Genomic DNA, 23,916 nt, shown 5'->3' on the forward strand with positions numbered 1-23,916 from the left:
TAAAATCAGCACAAATTCTGTTGTCACTCATTAGGGTATCTTCACAGCCCAAAGCAGAAGCGTAAAAGTAGGTAACAGATGCTTAGGTTTCCTTAATGACAAAAAAGGATTTTCCTTGCATGAAAAGCAGATTCTCCCAAGAAGCTCAAAGATACGATAGTGATCTTGTTTAAGCCCAGCCTGGGGCCAGAAGTGAGCGATATGAGTAAAGATTTTGACGGCAAGTGATCTTGGGCAAGCGTGGCAGCTGTCTCCATAAAAGTTTGAACACATCTTCACGGGAAAGCAGTTTGTGTGCTATAGAAGAAGCCAGACTACCAGGGAGCTGCTGAAATGTAAGAACTCCTTCCTCCGCTTCTTTCCCTCCGGGACCTCGCTCAGCGCCTGGCATACAGGGCCATCCCACCCGCAGCAGTCCATGGCAGCACCGTGGACAGTCTGACAAACCAGGGAAGCCTAATACAGACATCAAATCTTTGAAAAGACCAGTTTCCTTTACATGCTGTAACTCCAGACTAAATCAACATTTTCACTTGTCTGAGACAAGTGAAAATGTCTGAGTTCATTTTCTCAAAATTGAACATAAAAGTCATAATAACCTTTATTCGGGGGTATTCTTTCTGATTTTGGAGGGTGTAGAGGGATGTTTAAAAATCTCATATTTTAATTTTAGAAATGGTGGCTTTTTGTTGGCTGGTTTTAATGACTTGGCAAAACAGGATTTGAGGACCCAGTGTGAGCTTCCCAGCCCCAATTTTAATTTCACCAATCTATGAAATCCTAAGTATTAGGAATGGTAGTGCTGAGATGTAGCACTCACTTACCCTGCACTTACATATGACTACAGCCCCTAACGCCTGCCGACTCACCTAGCACATATCCCTGCCCAGGACAGAACAGAAAAGGAGGAATAACTGGTGTTGAAGGTGGAGGGCATGAAGAATGTTGCATTTGGTTATAAATATAGAGAGTCTGATGGGGGTGGAGGGGTGGGGATATCCAAGATTGGAGAAGTCTAACAATGACTTCACATAAAAAGATACATTTGGACTTAAACCCTCTAGAAACTACGTGAGCCATTGTTACTGAGGGCATTTCTTATCCATCAAGGGTATTAAGGGGGGAAAAAAAACGTGAATATCACTGTTTTAGGAAGTCCGCAAAAAATGAAAAAAGACTGGCCAGCAGCCCGAAGCTCATTTCATGTTGAATTTGTAAAGAGCCCAGTCAGCACATTTTTATAATTTTCCTAGCAACTTGGCTTAGCCCCAGATTAGGAGGAGACTAAAACAAATTACCCAGGGCTGGGCATTAATATGGTGAACATCACAGAGAGTCAGGGAGACACCAGCATCTATTAGAACAAAAATGAAATAAAATATACATGCTCAGCAATTTCACTTCTTCATGTTACCCTAGACAAACCTGCTTACATAAAACAGGAATAAAAAAAAAGATGCTCAGTGTAGCATTCGTTTATAATAGTTTTTTAAAAATACTGTAATGAAGCAAAATGCCCATTAACAAGTCAAACTAAGGCATATTTACACTCTAGAACACTAATACAGAGGCACATATGGTATGATAGCATTTGCTTTTTTAAAAGGTGAGCGCGCGCGCGCGCGCACACACACACACACACACACACACACACACACACACACACACACAAATCAATTCTTTGAGTGTCCACAAAGTGTGGTCCCTGAATCTGGAAACTTGCTCAAAATGCAAATTCTCAGGCCTCCCCCCACCCCAAGAAGGACTGAATCAGCGATCTGGGTCCAGCAATACATGTTTGTGCAAGCCCTCTGATGCAAGCAAAAGCTAGAGGGCTGCTGTCTACACGGGTCTATCTACACATCCCCAAGAAAGGGACCGACAGGACTCACAGCAACTGAGGTCTCTGAGCGATCCCCTTTATCTATATTCTCCCCCGCAGCTCTTTTTTTTTTTTTTGCGGTACGCGGGCCTCTCACTGTTGTGGCCTCTCCCGTTGCGGAGCACAGGCTCCGGACGCGCAGGCTCAGCGGCCATGGCTCACGGGCCCAGCCGCTCCGCGGCACGTGGGATCCTCTCGAACCAGGGCACGAACCCGTGTCCCCCATATCGGCAGGCGGACTCTCAACCACTGCGCCACCAGGGAAGCCCCCCAACTCTTTTTTTTTAAACAAGGAGATTGTATTCATGCACTGCTCCATAAATTAAAAGTAACTTTTTTCAGATACTACAGGTGGAGATTGGGGAAGAGTTAACTACGCAGCTGCGGCGGAGGAAAAGCTGATGGAATGGGAGAGCGGAAGTTCCCTAAGACCTGCTGAAAGGGGAGGTCACAAACAGGAAGAACAAGACCAGTAGGAATTTTACTCCAGAACTCTCCACGGAGCTCAGCTGGTCCTACTGGTGTGCCTGTGGAGAGAGTGCAGGACAGTCAACTCTCGTAGGAAGGACAGCTAGCTACCAAAGGAGAAAAAAGAACAATGCAGACATTGTTTTGGAAAAGCTAGACTTTTATAAAGTCTTTTGTTGTCCTGTTTTGTCGATTCTTCAGCATTACACACTGCAGTTGCCAATGCCATGTGCACCCCAGCTGTCATCCGTACACCTGCTGGGGCTGTTTTGCAGGTGACAAGAAAGGGAGCTTTGAAACCTAAGTCACAAATCCTAGTGCACACATCTAGCCACTATGCCTCTAACCTTGACCATCCTCCTTCAAGGTAGTGGGACCTGGAAACACACATGCACACAAAGACATACACAAACGTTGTACTTTATTTTTCAACTTGACCATCAGAAGAAAATCAACCATTACTGCTAATATTTATAAAGATAAACACACAAGGGTAGTTAGGAATCCTTTTTAAAATAAGGTTTACAGAAATCTATATGTTTAAAAATAGGATTAGCTATACGTAATTTTCAGTCGAGAGATGGCAGTAAGATGTGACCTATTAATCTCCATGCTATGACAAGTCATGCTCTAACCCAGGGATAAAAATAAATGGTATTTTATAAAGATTTATGAATTTTCCACTTCCAAATTTTTTTAAAAGTGAGAGCTTAGCTGATTTGATATCAAAAGTGCATCGTGTCACCCTTGACACATACAAAAATTTTAACAGCCAACATCTAAAACAGCCTAGATATTCTTACTTAACTTTGCCACAAAAGATCAAGTAAAAGTTTCGCTCTATATAGCAAGTGCTCTTCAAATTTCACTGAAGAGAAAAAGCTGGATAAAAGTACACTCTCACTCTGGGGTTTTGGGAACATCAGCTACTCCAGTGTAAAGCTTTATTCTCTCACATATTGCGAGGTCATCACAACCCACTTCTTCTTTGACACAAGCAAAACCCCACGCTCGAAGTGATTGCAGAACTACAAAGAAACAGCTGTATGCCATTCAATTTTCTGGGCCATGTTTCTCCATGGTACAGAGAAAAATAATTTCTTTTTTTAGCCTAAAAGGAAGCACAGTTCTCCTTCTCATCTCCCACCATTCGGCCAATTTTTCTTTTTCTCCCTTTAACAAGGCCAAATTTTTAGCTCTATCCATGTAAGAAGCTTGGGTTCTTTACCCAGAGAAGATGAAGCAAAGAGTGTTGTGATAACCTCATATAATAGACCTATCCAATTAAAGAAGAAGATTTGCCACATCAACAGTATTAAAGACACAGACACAGAGAACAGACCTGTGGTTGCCAAGGGGGAGGTGAGGTGGGGGAGGGGTGGGTTGGGAGTTTGCGGTTAGCACGTGCAAACTATTATATATAGAATGGATAAACGACAAGGTCCTACTGTAGAGCACAGAGAACTACAGTCAGTATCCTGTGATAAACCATAATGGAAAAGAATGTGCCTATCCATATATGTATAACTGAATCATTTTGCTGTACACCAGAAACTATCACAACACTGTAAATCAACTATACTTCAACAAAATAAAAGAGTATTAAACAAAAACATACTTTACCTCTAAAGAGAACAGACTTAGGGACTTCCCTGGTGGCGCAGTGGTTAAGAATCCGCCTGCCAATGCGGGGGACACGAGTTTGAGCCCTGGTCCAGGAAGATCCCACATGCCACTGAGCAACTAAGCCCGTGCACCACAACTACTGAGCCTGCGCTCTAGAGCCCATGAGCCACAACTACTGAGCCCACGTGCTGCAACTACCAAGGCCCATGCGCCTAGAGCCCGTGCTCTGCAACAAGAGAAGCCACCGCAATGAGAAGCCCGCGTACCACAACGAAGAGTAGCCCCCGCTCACCACAACTAGAGAAAGCCTGCACGCAGCATCTAAGACCCAACACAGCCAAAAATAAATAAAATTAAAAAAGAATTAAAGAGAACAGACTTAAAACTTGAGAAAAAGAGTATGAAAAGAGTAAGGTGTAAGCTATATTACAAGATCATTTTGCAATATGTCTACTGTAATATATCTGTGCCTAAATGAGTTAGGAAACAAGTTAAGGTAAGAGGCAAGACACAGAATATAACTGCCTTTAGGTCAATATTTGTCAGAGAAGGCCTAAGCATTTACTGATAAGCAACTTTCAGTATAAACGAGGGCCTGGCGCCTCTCTGTTTGTTCAATAAAAGAGCACTGCAACTCTGGGAAGCTCTGCCTTCCTGGGGTGGGCGGGCTTGAAAGGCACCTTCTAGAACAGACATTTCTCAATGCCCAGTAACAGCTGGAGAAAGGAAGAAGGCTAGCCCTGCCTCTACCTCCCTACCACAGCCCCCCAACCTCGGGAGCACGTCAATCCCGAACATCTTTTCCCTCCCCCATCCCGTCTCCATCCTCATCCCCAGCCCCTGCACCCAGAGGTAGAGAGCTGATCCCGAGATGAGGGGCCAGCCATATCCTCAGGGGAGGCTGGAGGAGCCAGGTCCGCCCACCACAGTAAATGACAGAACCGCGTGGGCAGAAGTGAGCCGTCTGAGCTCGGATGGGTGACCCAAGACAGCTGCAGTTCCCAGAGGAGGTCCACAACGCTGCTGTGAAAACACCCGTCCTCCTCGACACCCACCCCCATCGAAAGGCCCCCTGCGTGGAATACTCAAAACTGTGCCTGGCAAAGCCAGCTTTAAAGCAGATCTCTTATGTGAAAGAAGTCAGGCACAAGCAAGTCTCGGGTTCCCTTTGAACCGAGGAAAACTGACCTCCTGAAGGCCTGCCAAAGAAGCAGCCTGTGTTTCAAGTAAACGCTTATGAGTAAGAGCCTGAACCCTGACTCGACAGGGTGTGTTCAGGGCAGGGGGGAGGAGGGCAGAGGGGACAAATACGACTGAATAAAGAAAATAAGGCCTGCACCTTGGTTTGTACTTTCATTAGAACATGTTTATGTTTCCATTAGTATATCTGTCCTTTAATTAACGTGGATATTCAAAGACAGAATGATGCTTACGCACAAACAAATAAACGTGGGAGAGGAGTGCTTAAGATTATAGGGATCACTAGGTTCTTTATTAAAAGGAATGTTTTATTACAGTCTATAATTATGTAATATCTTTGAAAAAGAAATGTTTTATTGCTTTGCTTTTCTACACTCTTCTCCACTAAAATTATGTTTAACCTATGCTCCCCCAAATGATAAAGAATTACTGCAAAGCATATAAAAATACTAAATATGTTAAGTGCAGCTGCTTTAGCGACACAATGCCCAGTAACTGAAGGAAGTTAACGATGGCCATAGTTGCTTCCAAAAAGCAAAAACAAAAGCCTTCTGTCCACAACAGCCATCTCGAGACTGCATTTGATTTGCCGTCCCAAGGATTTTGCCATACGGGCATCAAAACATTTCACTCATCCGTGGTTCCCACAACGATTCACAGGCAAGATTCCTTACATTTGAGACTTGGTATTATTAAGTAAATCAGCTCCATTGAGGTAAATCTATGTCTATAACAAATTCACTTAAAATAAGATCTCTCTACGTGATTGAGAGGAGCTAAAATACTGCAGATAAACTACACGATCTTAGGGAGCTCTTTAAGCCCCCTACACGTCAAACCCCTTCATCAGGAAAATGGAAGAGAAAGAGGACATCTGCCCAGAGCTGATGCGAGTCTCAGATAAGGCATTCGCTGCCCACCACTGCTTGGCTGGAGCCAGGACCCAGGATGCACCGAATAAATGTCTTAGCACCATCACCACATAAAATTCCCTTTTTTTTGCACACAGTACTGGTTAAAAAGAGCTAAGAATGTCAAAATTTTCCAAAGCTGAAAGACCAAAACCATCCCCAGCTTGCCCTCTGCACCCTTTCATTCACCTTTTCCAAACTCTAAAGAAAAGACAAGCAGAACTGCCATGCTCTCTGTGGCAGGACACACTGAGAAGGACACAACAACATTTTTCTCTTGTTCAGTGTGGCAACTATGGGTGCGATGTACTGGTATTAGTGAGAAAATGAACACACATAAAAAAATCCCCCCAATGGCATTTCACTGTCAAAAGCAAAAGGGTGAGGGGACTTCCCTGGTGGCGCAGTGGTTGAGAATCCACCTGACAATGCGGGGGACACGGGTTTGAGCCCTGGTCCGGGAAGATCCCATATGCCGCGGAGCAATTAAGCCCGTGAGCCACAACTGCTGAGCCTGCACTCTAGAGTCCGAGAGCCACAACTACTGAAGCCCACGTGCCACAACTACTGAAGCCCGAGTGCCTAGAGCCCGTGCTCCACAACAAGAGAAGCCACCACAATGAGAAGCCCGGGCACCACAATGAAGAGTAGCCCCTGCTCACCGCAACTAGAAAAAGCCCGCACGCAGCAACGAAGACCCAACACAGCCAAAAATAAATTAAATCAATAAATAAAATTGAAAAGCAAAAGGGTGGCTGAGCAGACAGGCATCTTGGTCAGGAGAAGAGTCAGCAGGGGGGATTCCTGATGCTCTCCCCAGGCAAGTGCCGGTGACAGTACCAGGAGCCCAGGTGGAAGGGGCCACACATCCAGCAACCTCTCCCTCAGCTCCGGAAGCTGGAGCATCTGTTGGTTGCCAATGTGCCCAGAGTCCGAGGTGGAAGTGACAGTACGACAAAGGTCCACATCCTGGGATGGCACCTGATTAGAACTGCAACTAACACTTCCCTCAATTCCTTTATTTTTTTAATTTATTTTATTGAAGTATAGTTGATTTACAATGTTGTATTATTTTCTGCTATACAGCAAAGTTATTCAGTTATACATACATATATATATATATATATATATATTCTTTTTCATATTCTTTTCCGTTATGGTTAATCACAGGATATTGAATATAGTTCCCTGTGCTTATACAACAGGACCTTGTTGTTTATCTATCCTATATGTAATAGTTTGCATCTGCTAATCCCAAACTCCTAATTTATCCCTCCCTCACCCCCTTTCCTCTTTGGTAACCATAAGTTTGTCCTCTATGTCTGTGAGTCTGTTTCTGTTTCATGGATAAGTTCATTTGTGTCATATTCTAGATTTCACATATAAGTGATAATCACATGATTTTTGTCTTTCTCTTACTTCACTTAGTATGATAATTTCCAGGTCCATCCATGTTGCTGTAAAGGGCATTATTTCATTCTTTTTTATGGCTGAGTAATATTCCATTGTGTATATATACCACATCTTCTTTACCCATTCATCTGTCAATGGACATTTAGGTTGTTTCCATGTCTTGGCTATTGTGAAGAGTACTGCTATGAACATAGGGGTGCTAATAAGTTTTAAAAATGATATGGCCTCCAAGTGTTTCTACCTTTGCCCAGAATTCACACAGAGAAACCCAAATAGTTCAACCATTACGGTATAATTTTTGAAAATTCCCAATTAATAACTTGAAATATTTTTTTCTAAGCTTTGAATCATTATACACACACCAAAAAGGGGGCGGGGAGGGAGAGAGAGAGAGACCTAAATTAGCTTCACAATAGCAATGAAATTAATTAATAATAAATGAACAAACTAGGAAACCTCTTTTCAGGGGGGTTTTTTATTCCTAAAGAAAAAAAAATTAATACTAATAGGAAACACAAACATATTGAATAAATCCATGAAATACCTTAAGTAAAAGCAAAATAAAAAGAACAAAAGCAACAGAACTCCTGAGTTCCATTTTATGTCCCCAAATGGGAAAAGATTAAAAAGAGAAAGAAGAAACTGGAAATTAGGTGCAGTAAAAAGACGGGAAACGAGAGAAAGGCTAAGGGAAGGAGAAGGGAAAAGCAAAGATCGACAACAGAAAACTGAAAGAAACAACCGTGCACACACCCGAACTGAGGGGAATGGACAGACTGACACGGGATCTGAGGTTTACGCATCACTTTGGATTTTAGGGAATTATCAAAGCGACCTAGTGCACTTTGCTCCTTTGTTTTTTATATTGAATGAAAGATTCTTTAAATTCTATAGTGCTTTACAACTTTCAAAAGCTTCACACATATGACTTTATATAATCCCATAATAATCTTTTTTTCCCTTATCCCTACATTACCTTTCTTCTATTCCCTCTCCCCAGTGGTAACCACTAGTTTGTTCGCTATATCTGTGAGTCTGCTTCGTTCTTGCTTTACTCACTAGTTTGTTGTATTTTTTAGATTCCACACATAATTGATATCATACATATATCTTTCTCTGTCTGTCTTATTTCACTTAGCATAATGCCCTCCAAGTCCATCCATGTTGCTACAAATGGCAAATTTTCATTCTTTTTTATGGCTGAGTAGCATTCCATTGTATATATACCCATCTTCTTTATCCATTCATCTGCTGATGGACACTTAGGCTGCTTCCATACCTAGCCAATTGTAAGTAATGATGCCATGAACACTGGGGACCTAGTATACTTTGAAAAGTTGGTTGTTACATCAGAGGTCACTGCATTTCAAATTTAACAGCTACAGTTGCCATTGTGAAGAGAATAATCAGACTAGGACAATGTCATCAGACCTTCATGGGTAGTGACCACAGCCCCAGTCAGAGGCCACCTGCAGGGCAGCAAGGCTCCCAGGACTGGAGTCTCTTCTCAGGGCTAAAAAGAGGAAGGAAGTTTGGGAAGAGATTGTAATTCTGGGAAAAACAAAAGCCCCTAAACCAAGAGAAAGCTGTCATGTTATCTTTACTGTTAGTCAAAGTCTTCATTGAATTCCTGAAGCAGTGAACAGCAGCCACCCACTGAAAAACCACCAGGAGAACCAACTGAAAGGTCAACCGTGACCCAAGGAGAACAGCTGGCTGACTTTCCAGTGCAGGTACAGCCTCTCTGGAGGGAAAATCATCTCTCAAGAGGCTATTTGACAAATTCAGACGCTGCATAAATCAGCCCCGCAGCCGACACGTTCCACGATGAAAAGGGGGGGCTCACAATTCAGGTTTGCCCTGAGAAATCACTGGTTTAGAAAAACATCACAGCTTTACTATGATTTGGCTATAATGTCACCTCAAGGCTAAATTGCTTCTCTGGCTCTCATACCACCCAGAGAATGTATAATGCGTTCGTTTTGCAGGTATTTAATAAATACTTATCTCCGCAAGTCTCTTACACATTAAAGTGAATGACTGCTTACAGACTTGAGCGCCTTGAAGGTCAAACTCTAGGACAGGACTATTAAAATACATTTCGCATTAAAAGCATCTTAACTAAAACCAGTGACATATACAGGAATAGCAAATCCAGTTATTCTCCCTTGCCTCGCTTTCTTCTCTCATTTTACAAACATGCACAGAGGTCAAACAAGCATCCTCTCTGCGCATGAAAACAAAAACCAACACTCAGTGCAGGCAAGCAAATCACCGATGTAATCCAAATTTCCCTTTAAAACACCACCTTGGGGCTTCCCTGGTGGCGCAGTGGTTGAGAGTCCACCTGCCGATGCAGGGGACACGGGTTCGTGCCCCGGTCCGGGAAGATCCCACGTGCCGCAGAGCGGCTGGGCCCGTGAGCCAGGGCCGCTGAGCCTGCGCGTCCGGAGCCTGTGCTCCGCAACGGGAAAGGCCACAACAGTGAGAGGCCCACGTACCGCAAAAAACAACAACAACAAAACCACCTTGCTTCTTGAAAGAGCAGTCTCTCAATTTGTGGGTTGTTTTTTTTTTTTTAAACCACATTTGACCATTCTCACAGGCCCCAAATCCATGGGTTCTGCCCTCTCCATTCTCCTCAACGCCCTCCCAACCCTTGGAGATTGAACCTCTCAGCATTATCCATGACTGGTCCTTAACACCAAAGCCAATATCTACTGTCCCCCTTCGATCTACCTTGCCTCTCCAGGGCCTTTGAAAGTTAAACTCCCTATTCCTGTACCTTCCTCTCCCTGCCCTGAAATCTTCAGATTCCATGTTCTGTTCTACTTTTGTTCCTGGGCTGTCTCAGCAACTTAATAGCTTCAAATATCACATGTGCTAATATGTAAGTAATATGCTAATAGTTAACAGCTTCAAATGATCACGTCTCCCAAACCTTGCTCTCCTGCCCAGTTCCTTCTTTTTTTTTTTTTAATTTTTGTTATTAAAGTGTAGTTGATTTACCATGTTGTGGCAATCTCAGCTGTACAGCAAAGTGACTCAGTTATACACACAGAGACATTCTTTTTTTCTGTTCTTTTCCGTTACGGTTTATCACAGGATATTGAATATAGCTCCCTGTGCTATACAATAGGACCCTGTTGTTTATCCTTTCTAAATGTAATAGTTTGCATCTACCAACCCCAAACTCCCAGTCCATCGCTCTCCTTCCCCTCCCTCCCCCTTGGCAACCACAAGTCTGTTCTCTATGTCCATGATTGTTTCTGTCTCATAGATAGGTTCATTTGTGCCATATTTTAGATTCCACATATAAGTGATATCATATGATATTTGTCTTTCTCTGACTTACTTCACTTAGTATGGAAATCTCTAGTTGTATCCATGTTGCTGCAAATGGCACTATTTCATTCTTTTTTATGGCCAAGTAGTATTCCACTGTATATATGTACCACATCTTCTTTATCCATTCCTCTGTCAATGGACATTTAGGTTGTCCCAGATCCTTCTCTTCAAGATCTGTAGTTCACCCATGAACCCATCCACACCAGCATCCCACAAGGACCTGGTGGTGGTTTTAAAACACGTGCACACATCTGTCGTGTGTACACTCTTCTCACAAAAAGTGGAGTCTAATTCCCCTCTCCTTGAATCTCGGCCAGTCTTTGTGACGCATTTCTAACAGAATGAGGAGGAAGTGATGCCACGTGACTTCAAGGCTAGGTCACGCAAAGACACAGCCCCTGCCTGCCTCTCTCTTAGGACCCACAGGTTGGGGGCCCTGGGGTAACATATAAGAAGCCCAGGCACACTGAGGCTGTATGCTGCTGGGTCAAGAACATGGTCTCCAGATAAAAACAGTACTCAACACAGGCAAGCAAATCACCGTCCTCAAACAGGTCCTGCTGTTTTCACCGGAGACCATGGGGATTGAGTCAGGTGCCCGAGGAGCCCCAGCCGCTGGCATCTCCCCAGTACAGCCACCTTCGTGTCAGTGAGTGAGGCTTTGGATGAGCCCAGCCTCATGCTGCAAGCCTCCCAGCTGAGCTGAGTGGAGCAGAGACAAGTTGTCCCCACCAAGCCCTGCTCAAATTACAGATCTGTGACCATACAAAAAATGCTATGGTTTTAAACCACTAGGTTTTGGGGTGATCTGTTATGCAGCTTTGGATAAACAGAACAGACCTCAGATGTAACACACTCCAAATGGAATTCCCTTCCTTCTGCCTGCCTCTGCTCTCTTTCCTGTTTTCCATGTGATCTGAAAGCCCTTGTCTGTTCTTTCCTATCCTCAGATCCTCTCCCCTCACATCTGACTTGTTCTACCAAAGATCCCTCGGGAATCCAGCACCACCACCTCTGGCATGGAACACAGTGATACCCCCTGCCTGCTTTGCTAGTACCTTCTATGCAGCTGGCAAAATGCTATTCTAAAACTAAACTCCCACCCACCTACCACCTGCCTATCAGAACACAGTCCTGATTCCTGATCCCAGTGCACAAGAGTGCTCACACACCCCTAGCGACCACCTAGAACTCCAGCCACAAGGAACTTCTGAGGATCACCAGCCCTCTGAACCTTCTTCCCAAATTCCCTTCCTCACCCTTCCTTCTCTCACCTACTTAGCCTTCAAGTCCAAGTTCAAAGGTCACCTGCTATGAGACCCCTCTCCTGATGACCAGCCAGAGTTGCTCACTTTCTCCTCAGCCTGTCATGCAGCCCTTACAACCTCCACTTGACTACAGTGACCAAGTTCTCTGTGTGTTTCTTCAGCCTGGCCTGTAAGCCTGAGGGCAGGCATCATATCATAATTGTCTATAAATAAACGAAATGTTTAATTTGAATGGGGAACCACTGAATTAGCATTTTACAGAAATGCTCACATTCCATTTCAGAATCAGTATCTATTGAACCCCAGTGCTAGTCACAGATTTTTACTCAATTTTCGCAAACAGTTGAAGTATTATCAGCCTCAAAGAGGTTGAGTGACTGATCCGATGTCTCATCACCAAAAAGTGATGAAGCCAAATTTTGAACACAGACGTAACTTCAGGTCCAGCATTCTTTGCCCTGAACATTTACAATGAGTTCTGGTGCACGAGGACAGACACGTGGCCATAGTCTGGTGCAGATACAAGTCCTACTGCGCCCTTCCCATGGTAGCTACCATAGCGTGGCACCCTTCTGAACACCTCTGAAAGGAAAAGGGACAAGATATAGAACTTTTAGGTAGTATAATATGTTGCATAAGGACATGAACTATATGGCCAAATATTTCAGATTTAAAACCCAGCTCTGTCTGCATCAAGCTATGTGCCCTTGGAGAAGTTATTACTTCATTCTTTTTTTTTTAAATAAGTAAATTTGTTTATTTATTTATTTATTTATTTATGGCTGTGTTGGGTCTTTGTTGCTGCGGGCTGGCTTTCTCTAATTGTATTGAGCAGGGGCTACTCTTCGCTGCGGTGCTCAGGTTTCTCATTGCGGTGGCTTCTCTTGTTGCAGAGCACAGGCTCTAGGCACGCGGGCTTCAGTAGTTGTGGCTCGTGGGCTCAGTAGTTGTGGCTCGTGGGCTCTAGAGCGCAGGCTCAGTAGTTATGGTGCACGGGCTTAGCTGCTCCGCGGCATGTGGGATCTTCCTGGACCAGGGCTTGAGCCTGTGTCCCCTGCATTGGCAGGCCAATTCTTAACCACTGCACCACCAGGGAAGTCCCATTACTTCATTCTTTCACATTTTGTTTCTTCAGTTGTAAAGCAAGGATATTATGAGTGTGGCTCACAGGTTTGTTATAAAAATTTTCAAAATGAAAAAAAAAAAGCATTTAGAACAGACCTAGTATATAGAAAACACCCAGCAGATGTTGTTGCTGGCATTAGTGGTAGTAGTGGTATTACTAAATGTGACCCAGTAAAACCCCAGTTGGAAAACTTAGGTCATTATAATGCAGGGCCTGAAGTGGTGTCCCTTCAGATTCCAATTTTGTTTTAATTAGTTGGAAGGAAACATTTCTAAAAAGTACTTAGTGTCCCCAGCCCTTTAAACTGTTTGCAAATGTAGTTTAAATTGTTCTTGGCCACTAGGTTACTCTCTTAGAGACAACAGGTGTGCGACCAAGTTTTTGTAAAACTCTCCACATCTAGTAGAGTAAGAATGGGGAGGTCATGGTCACTCAGCTTCTTGTTCCTCATGTGTGAAATGGAAATGATACCCGTTCTACCACCCTGCAGCACTGAAAGAGGGAAATGGAATAATATGAAGAAAAATTAGAAAGAGTTCTGCAAAAACCAGATGGAATCATCATCATCACCATTCTGATTACTAATAAAGTGATATACCGGAAGTGATACACTCAGTATATACCAAAATGGAAAGTTGGTCACCCCTTTGCTAAAATGCCCCAGCCAGCCAAAATGTTTGCATTTTTCCCTCTTTACATAATTTGTCTTCTGGTTAACTAGTAGCAAACCCTTTCCACCACTGTCAGCAACGCCATTACCCTTCTCAACTGCATTCAAAGAAAACTTCTAAAATGTATTGACACCATCCTTGCCTCCTAAGTTCAGAATACATTAGCATCAAATAACTACCCTCAATAAAATAGTATAGAAAACATATTTATGAAAGTATTTACTGAGCACTACATCCAACATCCTTTGGAGAACAAAAATTTAACAGCACTGTCTCCTCCTCTATCTGTAAATGTATACACACGCACTCTTACATATATACTTGGGAAGTAAAGTACCAGTTTGGTTTCTATTTACAGACCAGATTTTCAGTGATTATATATAAAACTATAAGCACATTTGGAACATGTATTCTTGTCTCCCTGCCAAACAATTAACTTTCCTTAATTCTTCACCTTTTCTATCTAATCCCATCTGATTTTATATAGGTTAGAAATCTTTCTAATGAATGTATGTGCAATAGGACAAATATTTATGGAATACCTACTACACACACACTCAACTGAGAGCCGGGAATACGAACGTAAGAACTTTCTCCTACTGACACTTCATTTCTAGCCAAGTACAGATCCGAGTAGGGTGGATAAACAACTATCTTTATTCCTACAGCCCTACTGATTGCACCATAAGCTCCTTTTCCACACCACAATGCCTCCAGCAAAGCTCAAAATACAATGGGTGAAGTTTAATCCTGTTTATTCTCAATCTGAAACTTTATAAGGTCATGTCTTACATCATGTTTAAACTGACATTTACATTTGCATAGCTGTAACATGAAACACATTCACCACGCCTATAAGCCAAGGCATGTAAATGACTAGTCTTGCCTAAAACCACGACTTTTCGTATTGATTACAAAAGCGTCAGAAGACACAAAGACACAGAGAAGGAAGTACTGAAAGCAACTCAGAGCCACGCAACTTACTCTATAGACTGTCACCGAGAAAATATCTGCTCTTAATAATGTCTTTTCTTAGTAAAAATAACATAAAAGATTCAACATAACCAAAATAAAAATAGAAAAAAATAAATACTTGCCACAAAACACAAAGGTTTAATATGAACAGGGGAGCGGGGTGAGGGTCAAAGAAGGCACTAAGATCCCAATTTTAAAATGAAGGAGCAAACAATCTCAAAAGGGGAACACAAACGGCTAATATCATCTACAGCCTTTCTAGCAAGTGGAAGAATTTTAAATGAAAAGAGATGGCATTTTTTTACCTATAAGCTTTATAATTCTTTTTTTTTTTTTTTAAGGGCAATGACATCTTGCAGAAAAGGAAACAAACGAGAGTGAAAAGGCAATTTACAGAAGGGGAGAAAAACATCTGCAAACCATGTATCTCATGAGGGCTAAGTATCCACAACACATAAACAACTCCTACAACTTGACGAAAATATTAATAATAATAATAATCCAAACACAAAATGGGCAAAGGACTTGAATAAACACTTCTCCAAAGAAGACATACAGATGGCCAACAAGCACATGAAAAGCTGCTCGACATCACTAATCATCAGGAAAATGCAAATCCTAACCACGATGAGATATTATCTCAGACCAATTGTATCAAAACGAGAAAATAAAAAGTGTAGCTGAGGATGTGGAAAAATTAGAACCCATGCAGGCTCCCTCTCTCTTCAGTTTTATGGCCCCTACAACCTTCCCATTTCCCTTTAAAATAACTGTTGGTAGGAATGTAATATGGTACAGCCATTCAGCCACTATGGAAAACAGTATAGAAGTTTGCAAAAAGAAAAAAAAAAACAAACCTAGAAATAGAACTACCATATATACCAGTCATTTTATTTCTGGGTATTGAAGGGGTTCAGAACAAGTCTCCCTCAAATATACCACTCTGGCATGTGGACTATTTTGAGCTGAAGGCATTCAAGACCCAGCAGATTCAGGAAAAACTTTTACCTCTGCCTTACCTGCCTAAAAGGATTTAGACAGAGGGTCTAGTCCAGGAAGGGAACTATCACAAGAGATAATTACAAAGAGCACAGGTGAGGTGTTGAGCTGGGGGTAGCTCAACTGGGCCTAGAGATCAAAGTCCTCCCTGGATCCCACTGTCCTGCGTGGCATGGCAAACATCTGTTTACCAAACCTTTGCTCTTCCCATCTTCCTGTGATCGTCTTCCTTCTCTTTGAAGACCCAGAACCCTACCCCCTTCTCCATAACACAGAATGTCATATAAGTCTCAATTCCCTGAATGCCTGTGGGTCTCATATTCTTGTAAAATCCCCGCACATATGTAACTAAATTTGTTTTTCACCCGTTAATCTGTCCTACGTTAATTTGATTATCAGACCAGCCAAAGAACCAAGAAGGGTAGGGGAAATAAATTTTCCTTTCCTACAGTATATACCCAAAAGAATGGAAAACAGGACTCAAAGAGTATTTGTACACCCATGCCCACAAAAGCCAAAAGGTGGAAGCAACCTCTGAATGCCCACTGAAGAATGAATAAAGAAAATAAAGTATGATAAAGAGAATGGGACATACATATATACTGGAAAATTATACAGCCTCTAAAAAGATAGAAATCCCACAATATGCAACAACATGGATGAATCCTGAAGACACTATGCTAAGTGAAATAAGTCAGTCACAAAAAGACAAATACTGCATGATTCCACTTTAATGATGTAGGTGAAGTAATCAAACTCATAGAAACAGAAAAGAAAATGGTGGTTACCAGGGGCTGTGTGGAGAGAGAAATGTGTGTTGCTCAATGGGTGCATGGTTTCAGTCATCAAAATGAAAAAGTTCTAGAGATTTCTTATACAATAAGGTACATATAGTTAACAACACTCTCCTGTACACTTAAATATAGCTAAGATAATGTATTTTATGTCATGCATTTTTCACTACAATAAAAAAAGCAGTAACAATTATGTTTTCCAGAAAGCGATTTAGCAACAGGCATGAAAGGCCTAAACATACTGACATCCTTTGTCCTGTCTCAGGAAGTTTACCTTAAAACAATTTCTCTTTAAAGTATTATAATAGCTAAAATGAAAAGCAATCTATATTCCAGCAAAGAAACAGTTAAATAAACATCAAATGCTGAAAGGGTACAGTCATCAAAAAAGGTAGTTTGGAGATACTTTTTTAAATGACATGTTAAAATTCTGATTATCTAATAGTATCCAAAATACAATACAAAGCTATATATATATTATGTATAGTACGACTATGATGAACATATACTGGGACATTCAATAAAGGAAAAAACAAGGTCTAATAAAAGAAAGAGAAAGGGAAACGGGGGTAGAGAGGAAGAGCAACGGGGAGGGAAGAAAGCTATACCAAACGGATTTCTGTTGAATTTGCATCCAGACAAGTTGATTCTAATGTTCATTTGGAAATAAAATCTGGCAAGAATAGCTAGGAAAAACTCTAGCAATAAGAAGAAAAACAGAGTGAACAGGAGAGACTAGCCCTTCCAGACATTTTTACATATTACAAAGCTACAATAATTTAAACCGTTTAGTTGCTGGGAATGAACAGACAGATCAAGGGGAAAGAAAATAATACAGGACTTTAGTATTGATAACAGTACTATGTCAAATTAGTAAAGGAAAGAGCCATTAGTCAGTGAATGGTATTGGACAATTCAGTAGCCAGCTGAGGGGCTGGCAGCCGGTTGAGATTCATAACTCCCATTTTTTAATCAAAATAATCTCCAGATGGATGAAAGATTTAAATGTAAAAAATAAAAACATAAACTCAAAGTGAGAATAGCATTTCTAGGAATGATTCAAGAGCAGAAGCTATAAATAAAAACCACCATCAATTAGTATTTCTGCTTGGAAAATATCACCAGAAAGTCAAAAAAGGAATGACAAACTAGGAAAAAATATATTAGCAATTCATGTCATGGACAGAGGGCTACATTCTATAAGTCAAGAAGAAAAAGAGAAAAGAAAAATTGGCAAAGTATATGATCAGACATGTCACAGAAAATGCAATCTAGATCTCAAACACATCAAAAGAAGTATGACCACCTTCATATTAAGAAAAGTATATAATAAAGCATATACTGAGAAACTCCTTTTCCCCTACAAGATAAGCAAAGATGAAAAAGTGTGACAACACCCTGGGCGCACGATGGAGGGAAGCAGATGCTCACACATTGCTGGTGGCGAATAACTGGCACCACTTCTATGGAGCGGAATTTAGCACATCAAAACTGAACAGTCGCATTCTTCTAAGAATTCTTCCTACAGACATACTGGCGCATTTATCAAATAACTTGCATACAGATTTATTTGCTGCAGCTTTGCTTTCATAGCAAAATATTAGGGGAAACCTAAATGTCCATCAATAGGGAACAAGATAAACATCACCTGTTATGGTACATCTACAAATAGACATCTACAAATAGCCCTGAAAATGAAACAGCTCTATATAACGTTATGTTCAATGATCTCTAAAATACACATTGTATTTCAGTGAAAGAAGTGAGACGCTAAATAATCTGCGTGCTACAGCTTATATAATACACACACATACATACATAGTATTGAAATACATGTGTGTACACCTATGTAAGTAGAATCTCTCTGGATGGATAGAGAAGAAACTGTTAATAATGGTGACATCACTACCCAAGGGAAATAGCCTCAGAGACAGGAGTGGAAGGGAGATTTACATTTTGCAACCTTTTAGTCATTCTGAACGCTGTATCATGTGCATTAATTACCTGGTCACACTAGTCAAAATGATGCTGGAGAAGGGTATTTTTAAAATATACTGAGTGTAAAAAGGGAGGGGAGGCAAGATATAAGATGAAATAGTCAATAGGAGATTATTTTGTGATTTGTTTAAAAGGATAGATACATGGATGGATATAAACCAATACGTTAACAGTGATTTTCCAGACTAGGATTATAGGTAATATTATGTTCTTTTTCTCCATCTGTATTTTCTGACTTTACTAAAATGAACAATTACTCTCGGTTACGAAGAAGTATTTTTAATTTAAACATTTTGTTAACTTCCACTAAACATTAAATCCCTTGATCCCTTGGACACTTTTCTAATAAAAAAAACACTGCTAAGATTATGGTTTCTGGACAGCTGGTACCCAGCGAGTTTAAATAAAATTTGGAAGAGCCTCAGAAGAGAGATTTTTAAAAGTCAACAATTAAAACAGAAATAATTAACCCCACAAGGAAAATAAAATAATGTGAGCCTCCAACAAAAGGAACAGCAGCACAGAAGTTCAGGAGATTCGGGTGTTCTTTTTTGTTTGGAAGTGTGATTGTATTTGTTTTTATTGTGTACACAGATTCTGCGGTTTTGAGATCTTTCTGAAGGATCACAACCCCTCTTACCACTCAGCTTTTCCCTAGGGACTAGGCAGGTTGCTGCATAAAAATAAATGCAGGAAGTAAATGGGAGCTAACAAAGGCATTAGCACCATACGGAAAGTGAGACTTGCCCAAAGACACCAAGAACCTGGGTGGGTCACACCCACAGATTTGTGAGCAGACCCTCAAAACTGTTATCCATGCATCCCTATGTTTGTGTTACCTGTAAATGAGCGACACCTTACCTTTCTGTTATTTCTAAGCCATAATTACCATGCTGAAATTATAGTAACCTATTATTGTGTCATGGTTTTCTTACAGCTTTCTCCTCCCCCAGTTGTTTGAGCCCCAGCAGCCTTCCCTCACCCCATTAAAATATAAAGCTTTGGTGGTGGTAGTGGTTTAATTCAAACACAGATAAAATGCTTAGTGGCTAGGTGACTGTCACTTCAATATAATGGTGCTAAACGACAAGTTATTACTAACATAGGAGAGTACTCGAGTACAATTATCTATTCAGCCCCATCAAAGGCAGTCAGGAGATATTTTCCACAATGTTTTCTCTAGCTAGCCAGCTGCACTGCACTTTCAAAGTGGGAAATAGCACACACGTTAAGTGTGCTTTGCTGGGCTGAACGCGTAATAACTCCTGAGAGGCACTATGTGGTTTACGGTACATTTTAAATCATTTGATGTTGACTGCTCTCAATATAAGTAGAGTATTGTATACAAAGTCTGGGTATAGTAGAGGACAGGAAAAACAGAATCTCAGGCTGATACTAAAAAACATTCAGAATACATGGTTGAAAACAAAGGTAAACTGCTCATTTTAAAACTTCATAGCTCTGTTAAAACTCAGTAGCAAAGGATAGATTTTGACAACTTCATAAGAAGTAAGGGATAAGGAGACAATTCAACAGAGACGCGTACTTAAGACAAGAGGTAAGGCATTTAATTTTGCATCTAGAGGTGTTTTTTTTTTAAGGGACAAACACAACAAACTCCACACATACCAAAAAAGTAAATTAAACAAATTCTAAAATGTTCTGATTTGGTTTTAGATACTTCGAAAAAAATCACAAATTCAAGTGACGATCACAGCCAACCTTCTTTCAGCCAACGTACTTTGCTGGTGAACCTGCAGGTTTACAAATGCAGGTTCTTCCTTCTCAGTCTCAGCCTGGGGTCTATGGAATCGCTGAAGACTGAGCCATCCCCTCTACCGGTTCAAAGACCTGACGGGTAAACTTACCCTCTACGCTCAATGCAGCCTTATCAGCAACTTTCTCCACCCAACCAGATTTCTGCTTCTTTAAAACACAGAGGAAAAAATGTACAGGAGGAAGTGGGAAGCAAATGACCAACTTAGAGGGACATCGGAGGTTACAGGAACCTGAAGGTACTTGCTCTTGGGCACTTTTCCCTTTCATCTGAGGCAGTCAACACACATTTCTGAACACCTACTATGTGCTGTGGGAACATAGAGATGAAAAGGCAAAGGAGACAGGCAGAAGGAAGCAAAAGTATAAGGAAAGGCCATGTGGTTCTAAGACAGCAAAGCTGTGCGGTGAGTCAGCTGACCTTGCCCAGGCGGGTGGCTCGTCAAGTCTCCAGACTCTCCACTTTAAGAGGATGGATTTCCCTAGCCGTCCAAGAATGACAATTAAAAGCAAGGACTGACATGACTAACAAATATCCTGACCAAAGAAAACATCTGAAAATTAGAGACGGAAAAAGACTCCTCTTATAAACCAAGAAATTTATTAAATATGTCTTAGACACACACACACACACACACACACACACACACACACAGAAAAAAAAAACTAGTCCTACAAAAACCACACAAAAGGGCTTCCCTTGTGGCGCAGTGGTTAAGAATCCACCTGCCAATGCAGGGGACACGGGTTCGAGCCCTGGTCCGGGAAGATCCCACATACCGCGGAGCAACTAAGACAATGTGCCACAGCTACTGAGCCTGCACTCTAGAGCCCGCGAGCCACAACTACTGAGCCCGTGTGCCACAACTACTGAAGCCTGCGTGCCTACAGCCTGTGCTCTGTAACAAGACAAGCCACTGCAATGAGAAACCCATGCACCACAACGAAGAGTAGCCCCCGCTCGCCGCAACTAGAGAAAGCCCACGCACAGCAACAAAAACCCAACTCAGCCAAAAATAAATAAATAAATTTATTTATTTTTTAAAAAAACAAAACACACAAAGTGCATCAGCAAACTGGACTATTACAGAAGTACTAATGGCTGTGACTCTTACCAGCCAAACTAGAATACAAAATCTAAAAAAAATTAGTCACTCCACTCACCTGAGTCAAACACAGCTCTGTCCACTTTGACAAGTACCACATACAGTTATGTATTCTAAAAACATCATTATGTTAAATATGACAACGTAAGACATACAAACGTTCACATATTTGACACCCTCATTGCCCCCATTAAAATCCAGATAAAAAAATGCTGGCTTATTTGGTGGCCCCTAGGCCTCCTCCTAACAATACATATAAGACCTGTGAGGGGCTTTTTGACTCAAACATTTAAATATCTACCATGTGCAAATCACCAGGCTACCCAACCGTGGACAAAGATGAAGCATATGCTTCTAACCTCAAGACGTATAAAATCTAGACAATATGTGTTCAAGTGTATATATAGTGTATTACATATGCACTATATATTACATATTGTATAGCTAGTGGGAAGCAGCTGCATAGCACAGGGAGATCAGCTGCGTGCTTTGTGACCACCTAGAGGGGTGGGATAGGGAGGGTGGGAGGGAGATGCAAGAGGGAGGGGATATGGGGATATATGTACACATATGGCTGATTCACTTTGTTGTGCAGCGGAAACTAGCACAACATTGTGAAGCAATTATACTCCAATAAAGATGTTAAAAAAGAAAAGAACTGACAGTTAAAAAAATATATTGTATAAAATGTTTATAATATACACACTCAGATGTCAGGTGTGAGATTAATTTGAGGGGTGGGGAGAAAGGAAGGGTTGGAAGGCTCCAAAGATTCTATCTTACAACTTATCAGAAGTAAAACACAAAATAGTATATATGGAATATGGTTTTATTTCAACAAAAACTCACATGCATGAAAGTAAATACTGGAGGGTAAAAAAAAAATTAATGAAAACTGTTGTATTAGAACTCAAAATAGGAATAATTCCTATGCCCCACTTCCTAAAATTTACCTTAATATCGTTACTCTTTTTTTTTCTTTTAGCGTTTATATACCTTTTTAAAAGCGTGCCACGAATCTGTGATTACTGTTAGTGGGTTATTATCAGCAAAGATCTCTAGGATGTGGCAATGTTTAAATCCGAAAACCTTGCCATACTACTGCCACATCTCTCTTAAACAATGACTCAACTGGAGGCAATTTCACTTAATACACTATATTCAAAAACAAGTGCATCCAAAGCTAGAGTAATCAGATTAGGGGTTTTGTGTTGGGGGGTTTCACCTTGATGGGTAAAAGAGGACCCTTGCTATGAAAAATTCCTCGCCTGCAAATAAACCCGTAGCCACTACTCCACAATTGGGGGATGTTAAATGTTTGCATCCAAAGCCATCGCCAGGGGCTCAAACGCCACCCAAAATCCTAACCACGTTAAGGAGAAGAGGGCAGAAAGTCTTCACACGCGGGTGGGGAGGACTTCACGTGCCCATCTTGCGGGGCGAAACAACCTACTGTCCTCAGTCCCTCAGTTTCCACCGGTCACAAGAGCGAGCTGAACAGGACTCCCTGGGTACTGTTTTCCACCAAAGCGCATCTCGATCTGCAGCCCCGGCTCGGTAAGCCTGGCGCCAGCCCTCCGCCGCCTCCCAGAACCTTCTCTTTTTCTTTCTGCTTCGTCTCTCTCTCTAACACACACGCGCGCCCCATCCGCCCTCTCCGGCCGCCAGCGCCGCTCCCTGAAGCAGGGCCCCACCAGGACGCCGGATCCGGATCGGGGATGCAACTCGCGGCGCAGGCACCGAAGGCTCTGCACCTGCTCCGGCGCCAGGCCGCGCGCCGCGCCGGACCCCGACTCGGACCCCAGCGCCGCGCCGGACCTCGCGCCCATCCCGGAGGCGCCGTGCCGGTGGCGTCCGCGCCCTCACCTTGCTCGCCGCGATCCATGTCTCCCGCCCGCCCGCCGCGCTCCTCCCGTCCTCCGCCGGCGGCTCCCGGGAAGTCCCCTCCCCCCGGAGGCGTAGAGCGCGGCGGCACCGCCCGCGCGCGGTGGGGAGCGCTTCGCCGGGGCGTCAACCAATCACCTGACCCCGCCGGCTGGTGCGCTCCGCCGCGTCGGCGCTGGAGGGAGGACGGACGGAAGGACCGACGGACGGAAGGGCGGGCGGGGAGGGCAGGCTGAGCTCAGGCAGGAACTCGGCCCGGGGGAAGAGGGAAGAGGGGGAAGGCGAAGGCTCTGCATCACCGTGGGGGCCGCGTGGGGACCGGGATGGCGTTTACGTTCCACCCTCAAGTTATTTATCATATCAGAAGTTTTCTCGGGGGACCCTGAAGATTCCCTTTCTTTGCCTCCGCGAGCGCGTACTCTTCTGTACTTATTGAGTGGCAAAAACAGGAAGGTTCTTTCGACATGCCAG

At 42.4% G+C, this 23,916-nt stretch overlaps 1 protein-coding gene across 1 annotated transcript in view; it reads right to left on the reverse strand.

The window, feature by feature from the left end:
- The window catches only part of TPD52 (tumor protein D52), a 120,204-nt gene extending 96,743 nt beyond the window's left edge, over positions 1-23,461 (reverse strand). The window contains exon 1 of the mRNA XM_060127460.1: positions 23,428-23,461. Within this exon, the coding sequence (XP_059983443.1) occupies positions 23,428-23,446 (19 nt within the window). The 5' untranslated portion in view covers positions 23,447-23,461. The remainder of the gene's footprint in view (positions 1-23,427) is intronic.
- Between the last annotated feature and the right edge of the window lie 455 nt (positions 23,462-23,916).

This window comes from Lagenorhynchus albirostris, chromosome 17 (genome assembly GCF_949774975.1).
Source record: "Lagenorhynchus albirostris chromosome 17, mLagAlb1.1, whole genome shotgun sequence".
Taxonomy (NCBI): Eukaryota; Metazoa; Chordata; class Mammalia; order Artiodactyla; family Delphinidae; genus Lagenorhynchus; species Lagenorhynchus albirostris.